Genomic DNA, 14,828 nt, shown 5'->3' with positions numbered 1-14,828 from the left:
CAACAAATAATAAAGATTTCTAAATACATTTATAGTGCGATTTATTGCTTAACAAAAATACTTGATGGTCAGATTTTGAAACAAACGTAGAAAAAACTAAATTTAAAACATGACATTCGACAACAAACCGCCATTCCGTCTCGATTTCTGTTGACATTACAATATATTTGATATTTTCATTGTTTATATTTCGTAGTAATTTAAAAGCAATCAAATATTTCAAATCTTAACGTTATGCGTAAAATGGATGGCGACGAAAAGTAAATACATGTATACATTTAGAAAAAAATTACATTATATAAGTGGACAAGATAGTTCTCGTAAATATGTCTTTTATAACGAAGAGGGAGCGAGTTTTCAACGAATATGACCTTTTCGACTTACCAGCTCGTAACGAAGGGAAGTTGAAAGCCTATGCATCATGTACGGATGCGAGGGCATGGTCACACTTCTGTTCTGATAAGAGCGAACACTTGATAGAGATTATAAAAAGGAATAATGACACGTGCAGAACTAAGTATGTGCCAACGAATGTCATTGTGGACACATTAATGGTCGCTAAAAATGCTGAAATTGGTCGGCTCAAACGTAGGATAGAAGAATTTGGACAAATGTTAGCAGCATACGATCAGCTCGACCTTACATGTGAGCAGAAATGCGAAATAGCTGGTGCGGTACGTTCATTTTTAACCTTAAATAATATTAATTTCAAATAAATAATTTCCAGTCCCGTCATATTTCTGGTTACTGAAAAATTCTGCTTTACTTTCTTGTCGTAATTAGTAAGTGAGGTTACTGAATTTTTCTGATCAATTTAAATACATGTTAGTAAGAAAATTAGGTATGTATGTACAATTGCTTATTCATCAATATTGGCCAGAGGGGAATCACAGCCAGGGCTTGTAATAGATATTTAAATTATATGAAATACATAGTATTCCTTTCTTTAATTGTAGGATAGAATGTCTTAATCTAAGTATTCTATTTTCAGCATGCAGCGATAAAAGCAGCTAACAAAGAACTTGATGAGTTGGTAAATATTAAAAACAGGCATCTTTAATTTTATGGTATCTTTAATTATTATATATTATTAATAAAATCAGACGATGAAGTTTATTCAGATCACCTTTCTTCTACGCTTCTTCAAAATATCAGAACTTGATCAATTAATATTCTATTATATTATATATTTATTAGTTCATATAGCTCTGGTCAATTCCCCGTCCTATTCCTACGGCGATTGAATTACTGGAACTACTGCCAAATCCAAAATTTAAACATCAATGAGTGCTCTCAGACTAAAGTATATCAGTTTCACAAGTCCAGAGTATTTAAATTAACTTTGGCCTCCCGTTCATCATCGTTCGGTGAAAATGTAAAGCCCTGCGCTCAACATAAGAATGTCTCGTAATAGTACAGTACAGTAAAAAATAGAACATATATAGGCAGAAAGTATTTATGTATTCTAATATTTTAAGAACGATTGTATTAGAATATATCGTTGTTATTGTATTCCATGTATGTCTAGATCACGTGAACAGGGCACTATTTTATTATTATGTAAATCTACTAAGAACTGCGTACTATGTATGTACCTCTAGCTCTTTGATTTTGGTACACTCGCCTCTTTTTCATCGCTGACACTATTCAGATAGTGCTGCTAAGACAATTAGCTCACTGGTGAGGTACTGGAATAATTAGTTAGGGTACAATGGCACTGGCATGTACTTTTAGAGTGTACAAAAGTCTCTAAATTTTTAAATAAATAAAAAAATACACACTGTACGATGTAATGTCATTGGAAATTAATTCATATTGTCATTATTTACAGTGCTTGGATTTGGATTTATCCGGGTTCACCGAGGTTAGTTACTATTAATTCGTATGATTACACGTTATTATTAAAGCTAACCGTATTATTAAAGTTTTAAACTAGCTGACTCGTGCAACTTCGTCTGCATCACACACACTGCATTACTTGACATTTATCATTTCATTTCATCCAATTTACACAACTTTTTAAATATTTGCTATTATCATGATGTATAAGCTATATTACTGTATGTTGCTATGTTTCATCAAAGTCTGTCCAGTAGTTTTTCCGTGAAAGAGTAACAAATTATAAACATCCATATTCACAAACTTTCGCGTTTATAATATTAGATACGATACGATATCCATTAAACATTTGCTTTGCATTCCAGGGCGTAGACTCGGATGCTTTTGAGGTATGTTTGTCTTCTTTAATGTTTAATTCTATCTTTATTCGTATTATTTACATATACGTAGTGTATATCTTTACCTAATATAAAATGAAATCGCTTTCGCTGTCTCTTCGCTTAGATATTTTATACTACTCTACTAATCATCTTTAGTCAGTACATGTATACATCCTATCTACCTCCTCTTGTACCAGCCAGCTTCTACCATTACCGGAGGTGAGAGCACCATTCCAACATCTATCTAACTTCATTATCTTTCTTTTCAGACTGGCAAATCAAGAGGTGATGAGGTAATAACAAATATATTTATTTTTTATTGTAGTATATTAATATATCTGAATTAATATATCTGTACAAATAAATATGTTCTCTAATAGTTAATTTATTATACGTTTAATACATAAATAGGAAACGAGCTGATTTAACTGTTCTAATCGCAAATTATAATTGATGACTCAATTTGTTTGTTTCAGTTATCGAGGTTTAGGGGAGATGAGGTAATGAATTATATATTTGTTGATATTATTATTGAATAATTAAATTAATAAATAATTATTCAAAATTTATAATAAGATACCAAAGAATATACTGGAATTACCATTATATAAATTCAAAACATGTGTTTAATCATATTTATTGAGCAAAGAATATTAAAATATAAATGATTACTTAAAAGAGTTCATGCACGAGATTTTCAATTAATGTTAGATATAGACATCTACATAAGTCCACAATGTAAACTAACTGGCTTTTAAAAAAATGAATATACAGTTTAGTTATTTGCTAGTTCTTCTCAATTGAGTCTGTATGCTGAACGAACGACGGTAGGGAAATTTATAAATACTCGTATTAATACAAAAAAATTGACGTCCATAAGCGACTAAAATGTCCTCCATGAATAAATCATTTTTGATACGATTTGATTTGATTATAACTCTAGTTATCATACTTTCGCTTTTTGTATATCTTATTACATCTGCTATCTGCATCTTAATACATATAATACTGTATATGTATATGCAGATGTAATAATAGCAGGTATATGTATGTTACTACATATACCTGCTACCGATAATCATTAGTCTCCATTACCATTATCATTAGTTTTCAATGCGCTTTATGTACCTACATGATGTCGTTATTAGAATACAGACAAAAAGAATAATAGTGCAATTTTTTTTCAGAGCGATAAATCTCGTGGTGATGAAGTAAGTCTTTCACATTATTATAAAGTAGCTATACACTCTGAATCCGTAAATAACATACCTTCAAGACAATAATCCCAAACGGCATAGTCAGGGGAAGTCGACAGTTGGTAGATACTATCGTCGCCGTGGTGAATGTAAAATTTAGCATAGTTACTCCTTATTTCACTAAGTCTACTTTGAATCCAATGTGGTAGGAGGTAATGCTATGTTTATTTTTAGTATTAATTATGCTCGTTTCTAATCATTACTGCAAAATGAGAAATATGAATCTTAAAAAAAATTTTTTTTAATATTTTGGTGCATGAGGTTTTGACAGGCCGATATGAATATTAAGTATGTTAATAATTTGAGATAATTTTAAGTGGCCATTTGAGAAAGAACCAACTGCAACAATGGAAAATAAAGGCAATCAAATGGAACTAGATGAGATGAGATGCGACGTGAGCACATGTGAGTTTAACTTTCATCACTATACTAGTACTCAGCTTTTTAGGTTTATGCATGGTAGGGATACCCAATTCGAGTCTCATGCTATGGGTACAATATTTTATAATCTTCTGTACGTTTTATCATAGGCATTCATACAAATTTGTATAACGCGTTTACATATAGCAATTTGCTCGTTTTTTTGCTCAATTTTTTACATTGCTCGCAGAATGTGATTTGTAAGAATTCAAGTTGTAAAAACAAAGTATGATATTGCGAAAATGGGTAACCCTGACGCGACAGTAATAACGAGGAGCATTAACTGTATATATTGTTATTCCATTCAATAGACCGTATTCTATAAGGGCAGGTCTGCATTATATAACTAGTCTTAGATAAAACTAAACCGATTTTTTGTCTTTTACAATAACTACAATTTTAACGTAATAACATGGTCATGAATAAAGTATATCTTTTATGTAATTATTATAATAAATAATGTCATATCCGTCACCCTACTATTCCCCGTCATATATATTAAACTATATTAGAAATAATTATTTTTAGCCGTCACCGATCCACGAATACAAGAAATGCAGGATACTATCATTAGTAAGGATGCCAAATTGAACGCTATGCAAAATACTATTGCTGTAAGTAAAACAGTCTGACATGTAGCTAACTGCACATTTTGTAAAATACTATACTATAATATTTTATTAACTTTGAAATGGTTAGTATACATGTAAATAAGGAAAAAAAGGTATTGGGAATGGGATGAAGATTTCGCTTACAGTAATGGAGTTTTATAACAATTTTACAAAATCTATAAAACGCATCTTTTATATCATCCATGTGCGTCTCTCTCATGATCTCTTCTATTCATTACTTAACAATCCGTGACTTTAGAGGTAAAAGAAAGTGATAGTATTTCGAATTTGTTCATTAATACAAAGAATAATATATAATTATTTACTTAACATCTGGTTATTAATATATATATTGTTTTCTTTTTATGCTTTCTGTTCAAATTTTAGGTAATGGAGAACGACGTTTGTGAACCTTACTGCATCTACGCCCACATTTATACAGCTTTAGAAAAAATATTTGCCATACTTTGTCAAAATGACAAATACAGACTATACCTAAATCTAATGGTTTGTCTCCCTTTACAATTAAATGAAAATTATTATTATTATTAGATGATTAATTATGGATCTAGAGTATGTGATCTTAGTTTTTAATTAATATCTTAAAAGATCTATCACTATTTTGTTTAAACTGAATACGTATACATATTGTTACCTGTCCGTTTATATCACAAACAGTTGAGCCCTTTCCTACACCGGAAGCCTCGCCGTAAGGACAATAATAGACTACTATTATTATGTGTTTTGGCCGCTTAGTCTCTCTTACCATATTCTGGGGATGAAATAATGACATAAATATTGTTAACTGTATACCAACATAATAATTCCGTAGTTATTTTTACAACAATTTGTCAATATTTATTTAAAATTTCATACTTTATTATAAAATGTATTACAGATAGGCGGAAAAGATACTTGTTGTATAGACATAAAAGGGAAAATACTTTTTAAATTGAAAGTACTTGAAAAATTTTGCCTAGCTTTAATAGCGCCCTGTTCCCAAGAAACGAACTTTGAATCGCAAGATTGTTCCTGTTTTCGTGCTGAAATTACATTTGCATTAACGTCAGCTGAATCACAACAACCAAGTCTAGATAATAAAAGAGCTCACCTCGTAGCTGACATTATGGAAAATCAAGAAATGAAGGAAATATTAAGTAAAGACAATACTCCAGAGAAGAATAACATCGAACAAACTGATGACAAACTTGTTGTAGGCGAGTATAATATAAATTCCGAAAATTTGAAAAGATTGAAAACTTTACAAGAGAATTATGATGATTTGATGACTTGTTATGAGAATTTAAAACATGAAAAGAATTTCTTAGTACTACGTTGCCAAAAATATGAGGATCTCGAATTAGAGTATGAAAATTTGAAAATTCAACTAAAAGAATATAGTTATTTATGGAATGAAAAAGAACATTATAGAAAACGATCAGCGGATCTTGACTCTTTAAAAGAACAATATTTAACTTTAACTGATGAAACTTCAAATTTAGAAACACGACTTAGAGCTGAGTGGGAAATTAACCACATGAAAACTGATACAATAGAAGGACTACGAGCTCAAAATATTGCTATTGAGAAAAAACTGAATGATTCTTTAATTGATTTTGAAAAAGAGAAGAACAGTTTACAATGCAAATTAAAAGAAACTGAATGTAAAGTGATGTGTCAAGAACAACAAATCAAGAGTTTGCAAGTTCAAGTGGATAAACTTCTCGAACAAGATAACGACAAGGTAAAAAATAACAATAATTACCACAATAAATGATATAACTCTATTATTATTATTTTACATTTTAGACTAACGAACGTGATGTCACATCACATTCTTTATTATTGATGGATGAAATAGAATTATTAAAGGAACATATCAAAAATCTTAAAGATGCATTATTCTGTAATGAAGAAGAAAAACAAAGTTTGCAGTTTGAATTTGAAGATAAATTGAAAATCATCAATGAATTAAGAATGGACATAGAGGACTGGAAAAGTAAGTAATGAAATAGTTTATATGATTTTAATGTTTACATTAAACTTTAATTAAAATCTTTGCTTATTTAAGCTACGTACGAAAAAACAATTCAACATAATGATTATATGAAAAATAATTATGAAGATGAAATATTAAGATTAAAAGAGGAAAATCAAAAATTAATGAAAAATGTTGAATTAAGAGACGCAGAAACTAACAATTTTGTGGATATAATAGAAAAAAAATCTCAACAAATAGAAAAACTCATGGAAGAAAATAAACAGAAAAATGATGAAAATATAGAACTATTTAATAAAATTAATGAAATTCAAGATATTTATGATAATCACATAAAGTTAATAGAGACTGAAAAAAAACAAGCTGTTGAGTCATTTCTGTTAGCGAAACAAGAGAGTAAAGAATTAATAGACAAAGTAAACGATTACAATGAGCTTGTAAACAGACAACATAATATGACATTGGCACTTGAAGTCCAAGCTAAAGATTACAATGCATTACAAGATACACTACTAACTACAATGGAGCAAAATAATAATTTACAAAATGACTTGAGATGTCAAAAAAGTAATTATTCTGCATTAGTTCAAGAAATTGAAAGACTGAGATATGATAAAAATGATGCTGTAAATAATATTTACAATTTAAGCGATGAAAATAACAAATACAAAACATCATTAGAGCTAACCAAAAAAAACAGTGAAATTCTGAAAATAGAATTACGTGATAAGACAAATGAACTTGATAAAGTAATGCAGTCCATGCAATTATCAAATACAGAAAATCAAAACTTGAAAGACGAGTTAATAAAGCTACAACAAGAATTTGCTTACATACAAAGTTCGTATAATAATCTTTTAGTTGAAAAATCTGCACTCAAAAATGAATTAGATATCAAAATACAAGAACATAATTGTTTACATAATAATCTGAAAAGTAGAATAGATTTTTTAGAAGATAATCAAAAAGCAGCTACTAATAACATAGCAGTATTACAAAGTGAAAACGTACAAGCTACAATATCAATAAAAACTCTTCAAAAAGAAAGAGCGTTGTTGATTGACAAACTTAAAGATAATGAAAACTTAGAAAATGAAATAGTGAAACTAAATATCAGTATTAATAATATGAGAGAAGAGAAAGACAAATTAAATATAGAATTAAATGAAAAAGATACATGGTTAGCAAATTTAAAAGAAATTGAACAAGAAAACGAGGATTTACATAAAGAAAGTAAAAATTTATTAGCTCATAGTGATGACCTCGAAAAGGCTTTATTACATGCAAGAGATCAGGTATATTGTATTATTTTGTTAATGCGTTTCTTAATTTTTTTGTCTTTTACTTATTTATATTTCAGCTCATCAATAAATCTACGACTTCTCACGATTTCCATGATACAATTTACAAAGAAATCGAACAAATGAAAAGGGAAAAACTAGTAAATCATAATAAGATCAGAGATCTATTAGATAAATTAGACGAAGCGGTACGTACAAAAATATTATAATATAAACTAATTTAACAAAGAACATGGCCCTTGTTTTAAAATTATCACCGTCATATTTTAGGACTATATCATATCTACACTTAAGGAAGATATTATAGCACGCAACGACAGAATCTCAATTTTGGAAAATCATATTAATCAATTAGAAGAGGAGGTTAAGCAATTACACAAAGATGTAGCCAAAGCCGTCGATACAGGAGAACAAATAAGTATCGCAAATTACGAGAAAATGGACCAATCGCTTAAAACAATAGAAGCCCATCGTAAGTGATTGTTTTACGATAATAAAACGTTTTAATGATTACTAATTATTATAACTAAAAAAAATCAGCTAATACACACAGCGCCATCTAGTCCCAAGTTAAGCATAGCTTATGTTATGGATACTAGAAAACTGATATAAAGTATTTTTTTCTTGTGTTATAATCTATGAGTTAGCCCGCTGATATTTCGAAGTGTTTTTCAAGCTTTTTTCATATGTTTAAAATATGTCCGTAAGATATGTTTTATGTGTATTTTTTATGTTACATTGATTAAAATTTAACTTAGTAATGCCAAACCAAATCCATATGCAAATTATTTTAAAATATGTTATTTTTATTTTAAAGATTCAAGAGCAACTCATGACATCAAAATGGAATTAACTATATTACAAAATGAAAAATATAAGCTAGAAGAACAACTTTCGCTAACGGAAATTATATCACAGAATTCAATTAGAGACAAAAGTAAATATGAGTACCAAATAAGACGTTTCCAAAATGAAAGAGAAATTATAGTTACCGATATTAAACAACTTGAAATTGAAAGCGTAGGTGATAGTCTTTTATGTCCGGATAAATGTGACATTGAAGATATTCTAGCATCACTAGATCGGATACGTAAAATTTTGGATGAAAAAAATTCTAAAAGTTGTTCTTTAGAGCAAACGTTATTGAAAGTTCAAACTTCATCACAATTACTCTTAAGTGAGGCTAAAGAAATTGTAGAAAAAGAGAAACAAAAAATTATTAATGAAAAAGAAGAGGCTATACGTGATAGAATAAATATGGAAAAAAAATTAAATGAATTGAAGTATCAGTTAGAAGAACAAATATCTCAGGATAAAAATATTATATTAAATATGGAAGCTAAATTACTTAATCAAAAACTTATAAGCGATAGAATAAACAAATCCACTCAAGACTATATATCCAAATTAGAAGAGGATATGCAATCTCTTCAAAATTTGTATCAAAGTTCATCTGCAAAAGTAAAAGAATTAGAAGGAAAAGTGGAACATTTAACTGAAGATAAGATTAAACATTTAGAAATGTTAGACAAAATTAAATTGGAATTAGAACAAAAATGTGGAGATATATCGGAATTACAGAGAGCTTTGGAAAAAATAAAAACCAGAGAAGGTATGAATATTGCGATTCAGAGTAGCTATTCAAATATTCAAAAAACCGTCGCATCTGAAACAGATAAATATTTCCAAAACCGTGACAATAATATTCTATCATCTATGGAATCTGATAATTACACAAATAGTACAAATGATAAATTACAAAATCAGTCAGATATATTGTTAAACTATAATGATGTACCTAATATAGCATCTAAACAAAAGCCACACTCTGTTAATGAAGTACAAATATTGAGAGCCAATATTGAATCTTCATTTGACTTCATTAGGATCAGTTATTTGAATTACAAAATGCAACGGCTTAGTATGGGTAACTTAGAACTGTACTCATTTTCTAATGAAGAACTGCCTAATCAATATAATAATGAATACGATAGAACGTTAACAACTGATGAAAATGCCGCTAAAATTCATACCTCTCCTAATTTTATAGATATTTACAATAAAGGATCTTTACACTTAAATGCTTCTAAGATCAAGGATGACCAAAAAGACAATGAGAACAATCAAAAGTCAAAAGTTAGTAAAAGTGCATTTACTAATTTAGATTTTACAGCAGATAGTTTTGAAACAGATAGCAATAATAATAGTAAAAAACATTCCTTGTCAGGAAAATCTACAGATAAAGATCTATTTATTATTTATAAGGATAGTGGTAGTACTTATGAAGATTTGTTCCATGATGATAAGAAGACATGGGATGGGCAATCTCAAATATTAGTTGAATCTGTAACTGTACATTCAAAAAAAATTAAAACCCATGTTAATTCTGATATACCCGTAGAAAATCAGAACAAAAAAGGATATAATATATGTATAAAAGAAGAAGAAAATAATGATGATAGTGTGAAGCCTAAACTTAATATAAATTTACCACGCATTGAAACACATAGTCCGACGACGTCGGAATATGATAAGAAATCGTTAGATTCGTACACAATAGCGATATACTCAAGTCCCAATCCGTTAACAAATTTATATAATAATAATAATAATAACGGAATTATGAAAAAGTCTATTCAAGATGTATTATCTATACCTACTAACTCTAATAATGAAAATTATAATACAGATTCAAATCTATCATTAAAGATGTCATTACAGGATATTCTACAATCTACTAATGAAACAACTGAAATTGCTAATGAAAATAACTATAACTTTTCTAATGAATCTTGTCATAAACTTGTTCGAGTCAGTGCTGATGTATTTGTAATCAAATCTAAAGTTAATATTAAAAATTTAGCCGACAAAAGTAATTATGATATTAAAAACAAACGATCACTAGAAAATTTTGGACTTCAATACATTTTGGATAGTGTTCAGCAAGAAACAAATCCAGATAATAATGAGATAAAATCCTCTGTTAAAGTATTTAGAAAAAGTAGAAGTGACGAAAGATTTAGTAAAAACAAAACACCTGAAGGAAGTGAATCTAGTCCATCAAAGCTAAGTCAGTTAAAATTGTCTTCTATGGAATATAAAACTACATCAAATACAAGTGCAAGCAAATCCAGTAATGAAAGCAGAACAAAATCGTTTGTCGAACAAAGTGTTATGGCTAAACTAGAAGATACTGAAAATTACGACATTAAAATACAATATTTAACAAAAACTTTGGATAATATTGAAAACGACTACAAGAAAAAAATTGAAGTTATTAAATTACATTATGATAGCAATATAAAAAGCATAATAAATAAACATAACGAAGGTGTCAAAAGCATACAGAATTTACATGAAGAAACGCTTCAAGATATAATCACAAGACATGAGAGTGAAGTAGAAAACTTGAGAACTTTCAGTATTGAAGCCATGAGAAGATCAGATAAGCTTGAGAAGGAAGTAAGAAAGTTAAAGATGAAAATTCAAGGTCATAATTCATGCTGGGATATCGTAAGTTACATAATATATTCTTATTAAACAGCATCCTATATATTTTTAAAACAGTGGTGAACTGCGATTATATTATTAAAATTTTTTCATTAGGATTCATTAAAAATAAACGGACTTGATACGAAGAAGCGCAGGAGATCTAGATTCGATACTAAAATGCTTACCAAAACAAATATAGAGGCTTTTGATGTTAAACCGAAATCTCGACGACATGGACCTTGCACTTGTTCGCTTGATATCAACATATCAGATACGATAAGGAGCATATTTGATCAAGTTGACGTCGAACAAAGGAGAATAGCTGAAAATGCCTATGTGAAGTATATTGCTAATAAAATGTTAAAGAGCACTGTTGAGGTAAACCAATAGTATAATTGAAATAACATAAAGAACTACTAAAAGACTAGGGGGCGAGTGCAGATGACACTCAAAACCCGCGGAAGGACTTATGGAGCGAATGAAAGCCAACTCGGACAAAGTTAACGAATACGATCATATCATAAACATTTAAATATAACTTCAATTATAACATCCACTCGAATCAAAATTTAGAGTTATAAATTTAAGTTTCAGATAGTTCACATTATAGATATAGGGTAATGAAAACACAAAAAAGTGTTATTAATATTTTTTTTGCTTTTTTTAAACAATATAAACGTTCAATGTGAAAGAGACGGTTAAGAAGCAGTTTTCTATTTTATTTCTGTTGTGTACATTAATACCGATGTTTATCTGTTGTCACTACAGGCTTTGGATTCTCAAGAGTTATCGTTTTTGCATTTAAAAGTGTGTCGTACTTGGAAAACAAAAATGAGTAAAGAGGAAGCTCTACAAAAGAAAATAAACTCGCTAGAAAATGAGCTTATAAACAAACAATGCTCCACTCAACAACACAGTAACTCATTAATTTCTACATATATATATAAATATATTACACATATGTATAAATAGGTGTTATATATTCTGTATTTACCGAGGTAGTCTTGAAATGACTGGGTAACCTATGCAGAAGCGTAACTATTATGTGTTTTAGTCACCAAGTAACTTCCTTTGTAAGATAAGTCTTGATGGACGTGTGAATTATATAAAGCAGTGGAATTCCGGATATAAAAGAATTAATTCTTAATGCCAATGAATGAATGATGACTTGATGTTCTGTGATGCTATTCATTGATATTGATATAAACAACGGTCACTACTTACCATCTAGTGGGCCGTCAAGTAGATCGCCATTTCAATTACATAAGATTTCCCGATATGTTTTTATATTAGCCGCAAATTTCTTGATTGTGTAGAATTGAGTTGTACAATTAACGATGCGACCTAAATTAAGTTGCAGAATTAGATCGCAAAGTGGCAGAAGAGAGACGTCGACTACAAAAAGTGCGCGAGGCGATTTTCCGAACACCACCAACAATCTCGCGCGACGTCAGTCCAGATGTCAACGCACACGATGAGCCGCCTCCACTGATACCTACTGCATCAGAGAAAGACTTAATGTAAGCTGTACTAATTAAAAAACAAAGCATAAGTAGTGAGGGTACTTAAAATATTGGTCAGTCAGATGTCAGACACCTTGTCAGTGGAGCCTTACGTATTTAATGGTGCATAAGTAGTAAATTTTGTCGTTTTAGAAAGCATTTTAACAATAATATCATAAAGTATTAAAAGACAATTTTTAGTTGAAATGGAAAATCATAAGAATTTCTCGCAACACCATTTCAAATATAGAAACTGATACGGATACCTAATTAATAAACGATTAATTTTCTTATTTCCGATAACAAAAGTAATCGTTAAGCCAACAATTATACCTACATCTGTAAAATATACATATATTGTATTTCTAGAGATGCGTCTCTTTACATTATGTACATACATTTATCTCACTACAATTTCATATTTGCAGAAATGTTCTGCAAATGACTTAATTTACTGACAGGATTTATAATACAATAATTAATATGCTCTTTAACAGCCTTAATAATATCAATGTTCCTCCTACCTCAAATCCGCTTTAAATTCTTACCTTCTCCTGCTAAATCCAGGTGGCTTTACCAAAACCACTTAAAAATGTTAAAACTTCCAGACTGTAAGTCTCAATTTTTTTCAATTCGCGTTGTTCAGTTGAGAAACAAACTAGCTCTACATATAAAAAGTCGATCAATTGGTTGCTTTCAGGATAGGTTATAAATTACAATACTTATACGACCTTAGTATGACTAGTGACATCATGTATTTTATTATTTGTATTTTGAGTAATATATAAATACATATTTATAATAAATGTATTTGTGTTTAAAACATATTTATGTATGTCCTTGATTTATTTTATTTATAGTTATGTAAATTCAATTATGTTTTAAGGATATCATTAAAACATTATTAAATTTGTTGATTATTAAATTATATATTACCAACTCACTACTAGCTATGCCACGCTATGTTAAGGTAAGTTTACTACTGTATTTCAAAATGCAATAAAGAATATACAAAATACTATAGTACACTTAAATACCACCATTATTTCTGTTAGGTGTAATTCCAATGCTACCTCATGCAATGTGGAAAAGAAAAATGAATGCAGTAAAACTGGTGCCTCTAATTTTGAGATTAAAGAGAGAAAGTCAGCTGGGGATCTTGAAACAGGCCACGTGAACAGTTGTTACTCTAAACGCACTAGAACTGAATCAAATAGAGTAAGTAATACATATATTTTTGAATAACTCATTAACATATCATCGATTGATACTGGCACCAATAAAATGAGGATATTGCCTTGTATTTGTAGAGATATAGATTGTAATATGTAATCCCAAGTATTTTTCTTTTCAATCGACTTCATTAGAGAAGGTTCTCAATTTAACTGTATTTTTTTAATGTGTGTTTCCTCACAAGTCCGTAAACCGATTTTGATGATTTTATATGATGCCATATAAATTTTAAGAATATCTAACAAGTAGTTTTTGAGTTGTCCTTAATTTGTCAGGTTTTTCGTGTACTAAACACGGTAGACATTATTTCAAACACGAATTACAACAAAAGTGAATATTTAGTAATTAATTAATTATTATTAGTACGTACTAGCATTCGCTATTTATTTTCACCAGGCGGTCTTGGGTAGACTAGATGCTGAAGAACGACGCGAAAAAAGGATTTACAGTGAGGAAACACCAACTCGCTTACGTCGGCCCCGTGCATCCCACGACACCGAACGAAAAACGACCCAACGATTGTCTAAACCTAACACCCGCACATGACCTTACCAGAATAGATATTCCAATGTATAAACACAGAAAGGAATCGTTGATTCTAATCTGAGAAGAACTGAATAAACTCTAAATCTAGAAAAATCTAGAAAATTTGGTAAACAAAATTATAAAATAATTAACACGGTGTGAATGTACTGTAAACGGTTTGTAAACTAAATTGTCAATTTTTTTATTTATTTTACATATATTTTTGTTAACTTATATTTGTATTTTATTTATTACACGTTGTAAATTGTT

The 14,828-nt window shown here is 29.5% G+C and overlaps 1 protein-coding gene across 2 annotated transcripts; it reads left to right on the top strand.

Moving 5' to 3' along the window:
* The first annotated feature begins 147 nt into the window (after positions 1-147).
* On the top strand, positions 148-14,813 carry LOC131852647 (repetitive organellar protein-like). Of its 2 annotated transcripts, XM_059203346.1 has the most exons (21): positions 148-674; positions 992-1,033; positions 1,832-1,864; positions 2,205-2,228; positions 2,489-2,512; positions 2,696-2,719; positions 3,407-3,430; positions 3,793-3,880; positions 4,424-4,509; positions 4,894-5,013; positions 5,405-6,250; positions 6,316-6,505; positions 6,578-7,800; positions 7,866-7,994; positions 8,077-8,278; positions 8,624-11,319; positions 11,413-11,676; positions 12,067-12,214; positions 12,653-12,818; positions 13,856-14,018; positions 14,430-14,813. In XM_059203346.1, the coding sequence occupies exons 1-21, from the start codon at positions 327-329 to the stop codon at positions 14,577-14,579; spliced, it is 6,990 nt and encodes a 2,329-aa protein (XP_059059329.1). In that variant the 5' UTR covers positions 148-326; the 3' UTR covers positions 14,580-14,813. The 2 variants fall into 2 exon arrangements, with proteins under 2 accessions (XP_059059329.1, XP_059059330.1); XM_059203347.1 differs by lacking the exon at positions 2,489-2,512.
* The last annotated feature ends 15 nt before the right edge of the window (positions 14,814-14,828 follow it).

This window comes from Achroia grisella, unplaced genomic scaffold (assembly GCF_030625045.1).
Source record: "Achroia grisella isolate CSIRO2021 unplaced genomic scaffold, CSIRO_AGI_Agris_v1 utg856, whole genome shotgun sequence".
Classification (NCBI taxonomy): domain Eukaryota; kingdom Metazoa; phylum Arthropoda; class Insecta; order Lepidoptera; family Pyralidae; genus Achroia; species Achroia grisella.
The sequence above is the reverse complement of the archived record's forward strand: the minus strand, read 5'-3'. Positions and strand labels throughout refer to the sequence as shown.

What these genes read in the sequence shown, in the direction of transcription:
- LOC131852647 (XM_059203346.1), top strand. Translation starts at nt 327, where the DNA reads ATGTCTTTTATAACGAAGAGGGAGCGAGTTTTCAACGAATATGACCTT. An exon ending in GAGATGCGACGTGAGCACAT is followed by an intron (nt 3,881 to 4,423) that starts GTGAGTTTAACT and finishes AATTATTTTTAG; the next exon opens with CCGTCACCGATCCACGAATA. An exon ending in TATTACATGCAAGAGATCAG is followed by an intron (nt 7,801 to 7,865) that starts GTATATTGTATT and finishes TTTATATTTCAG; the next exon opens with CTCATCAATAAATCTACGAC.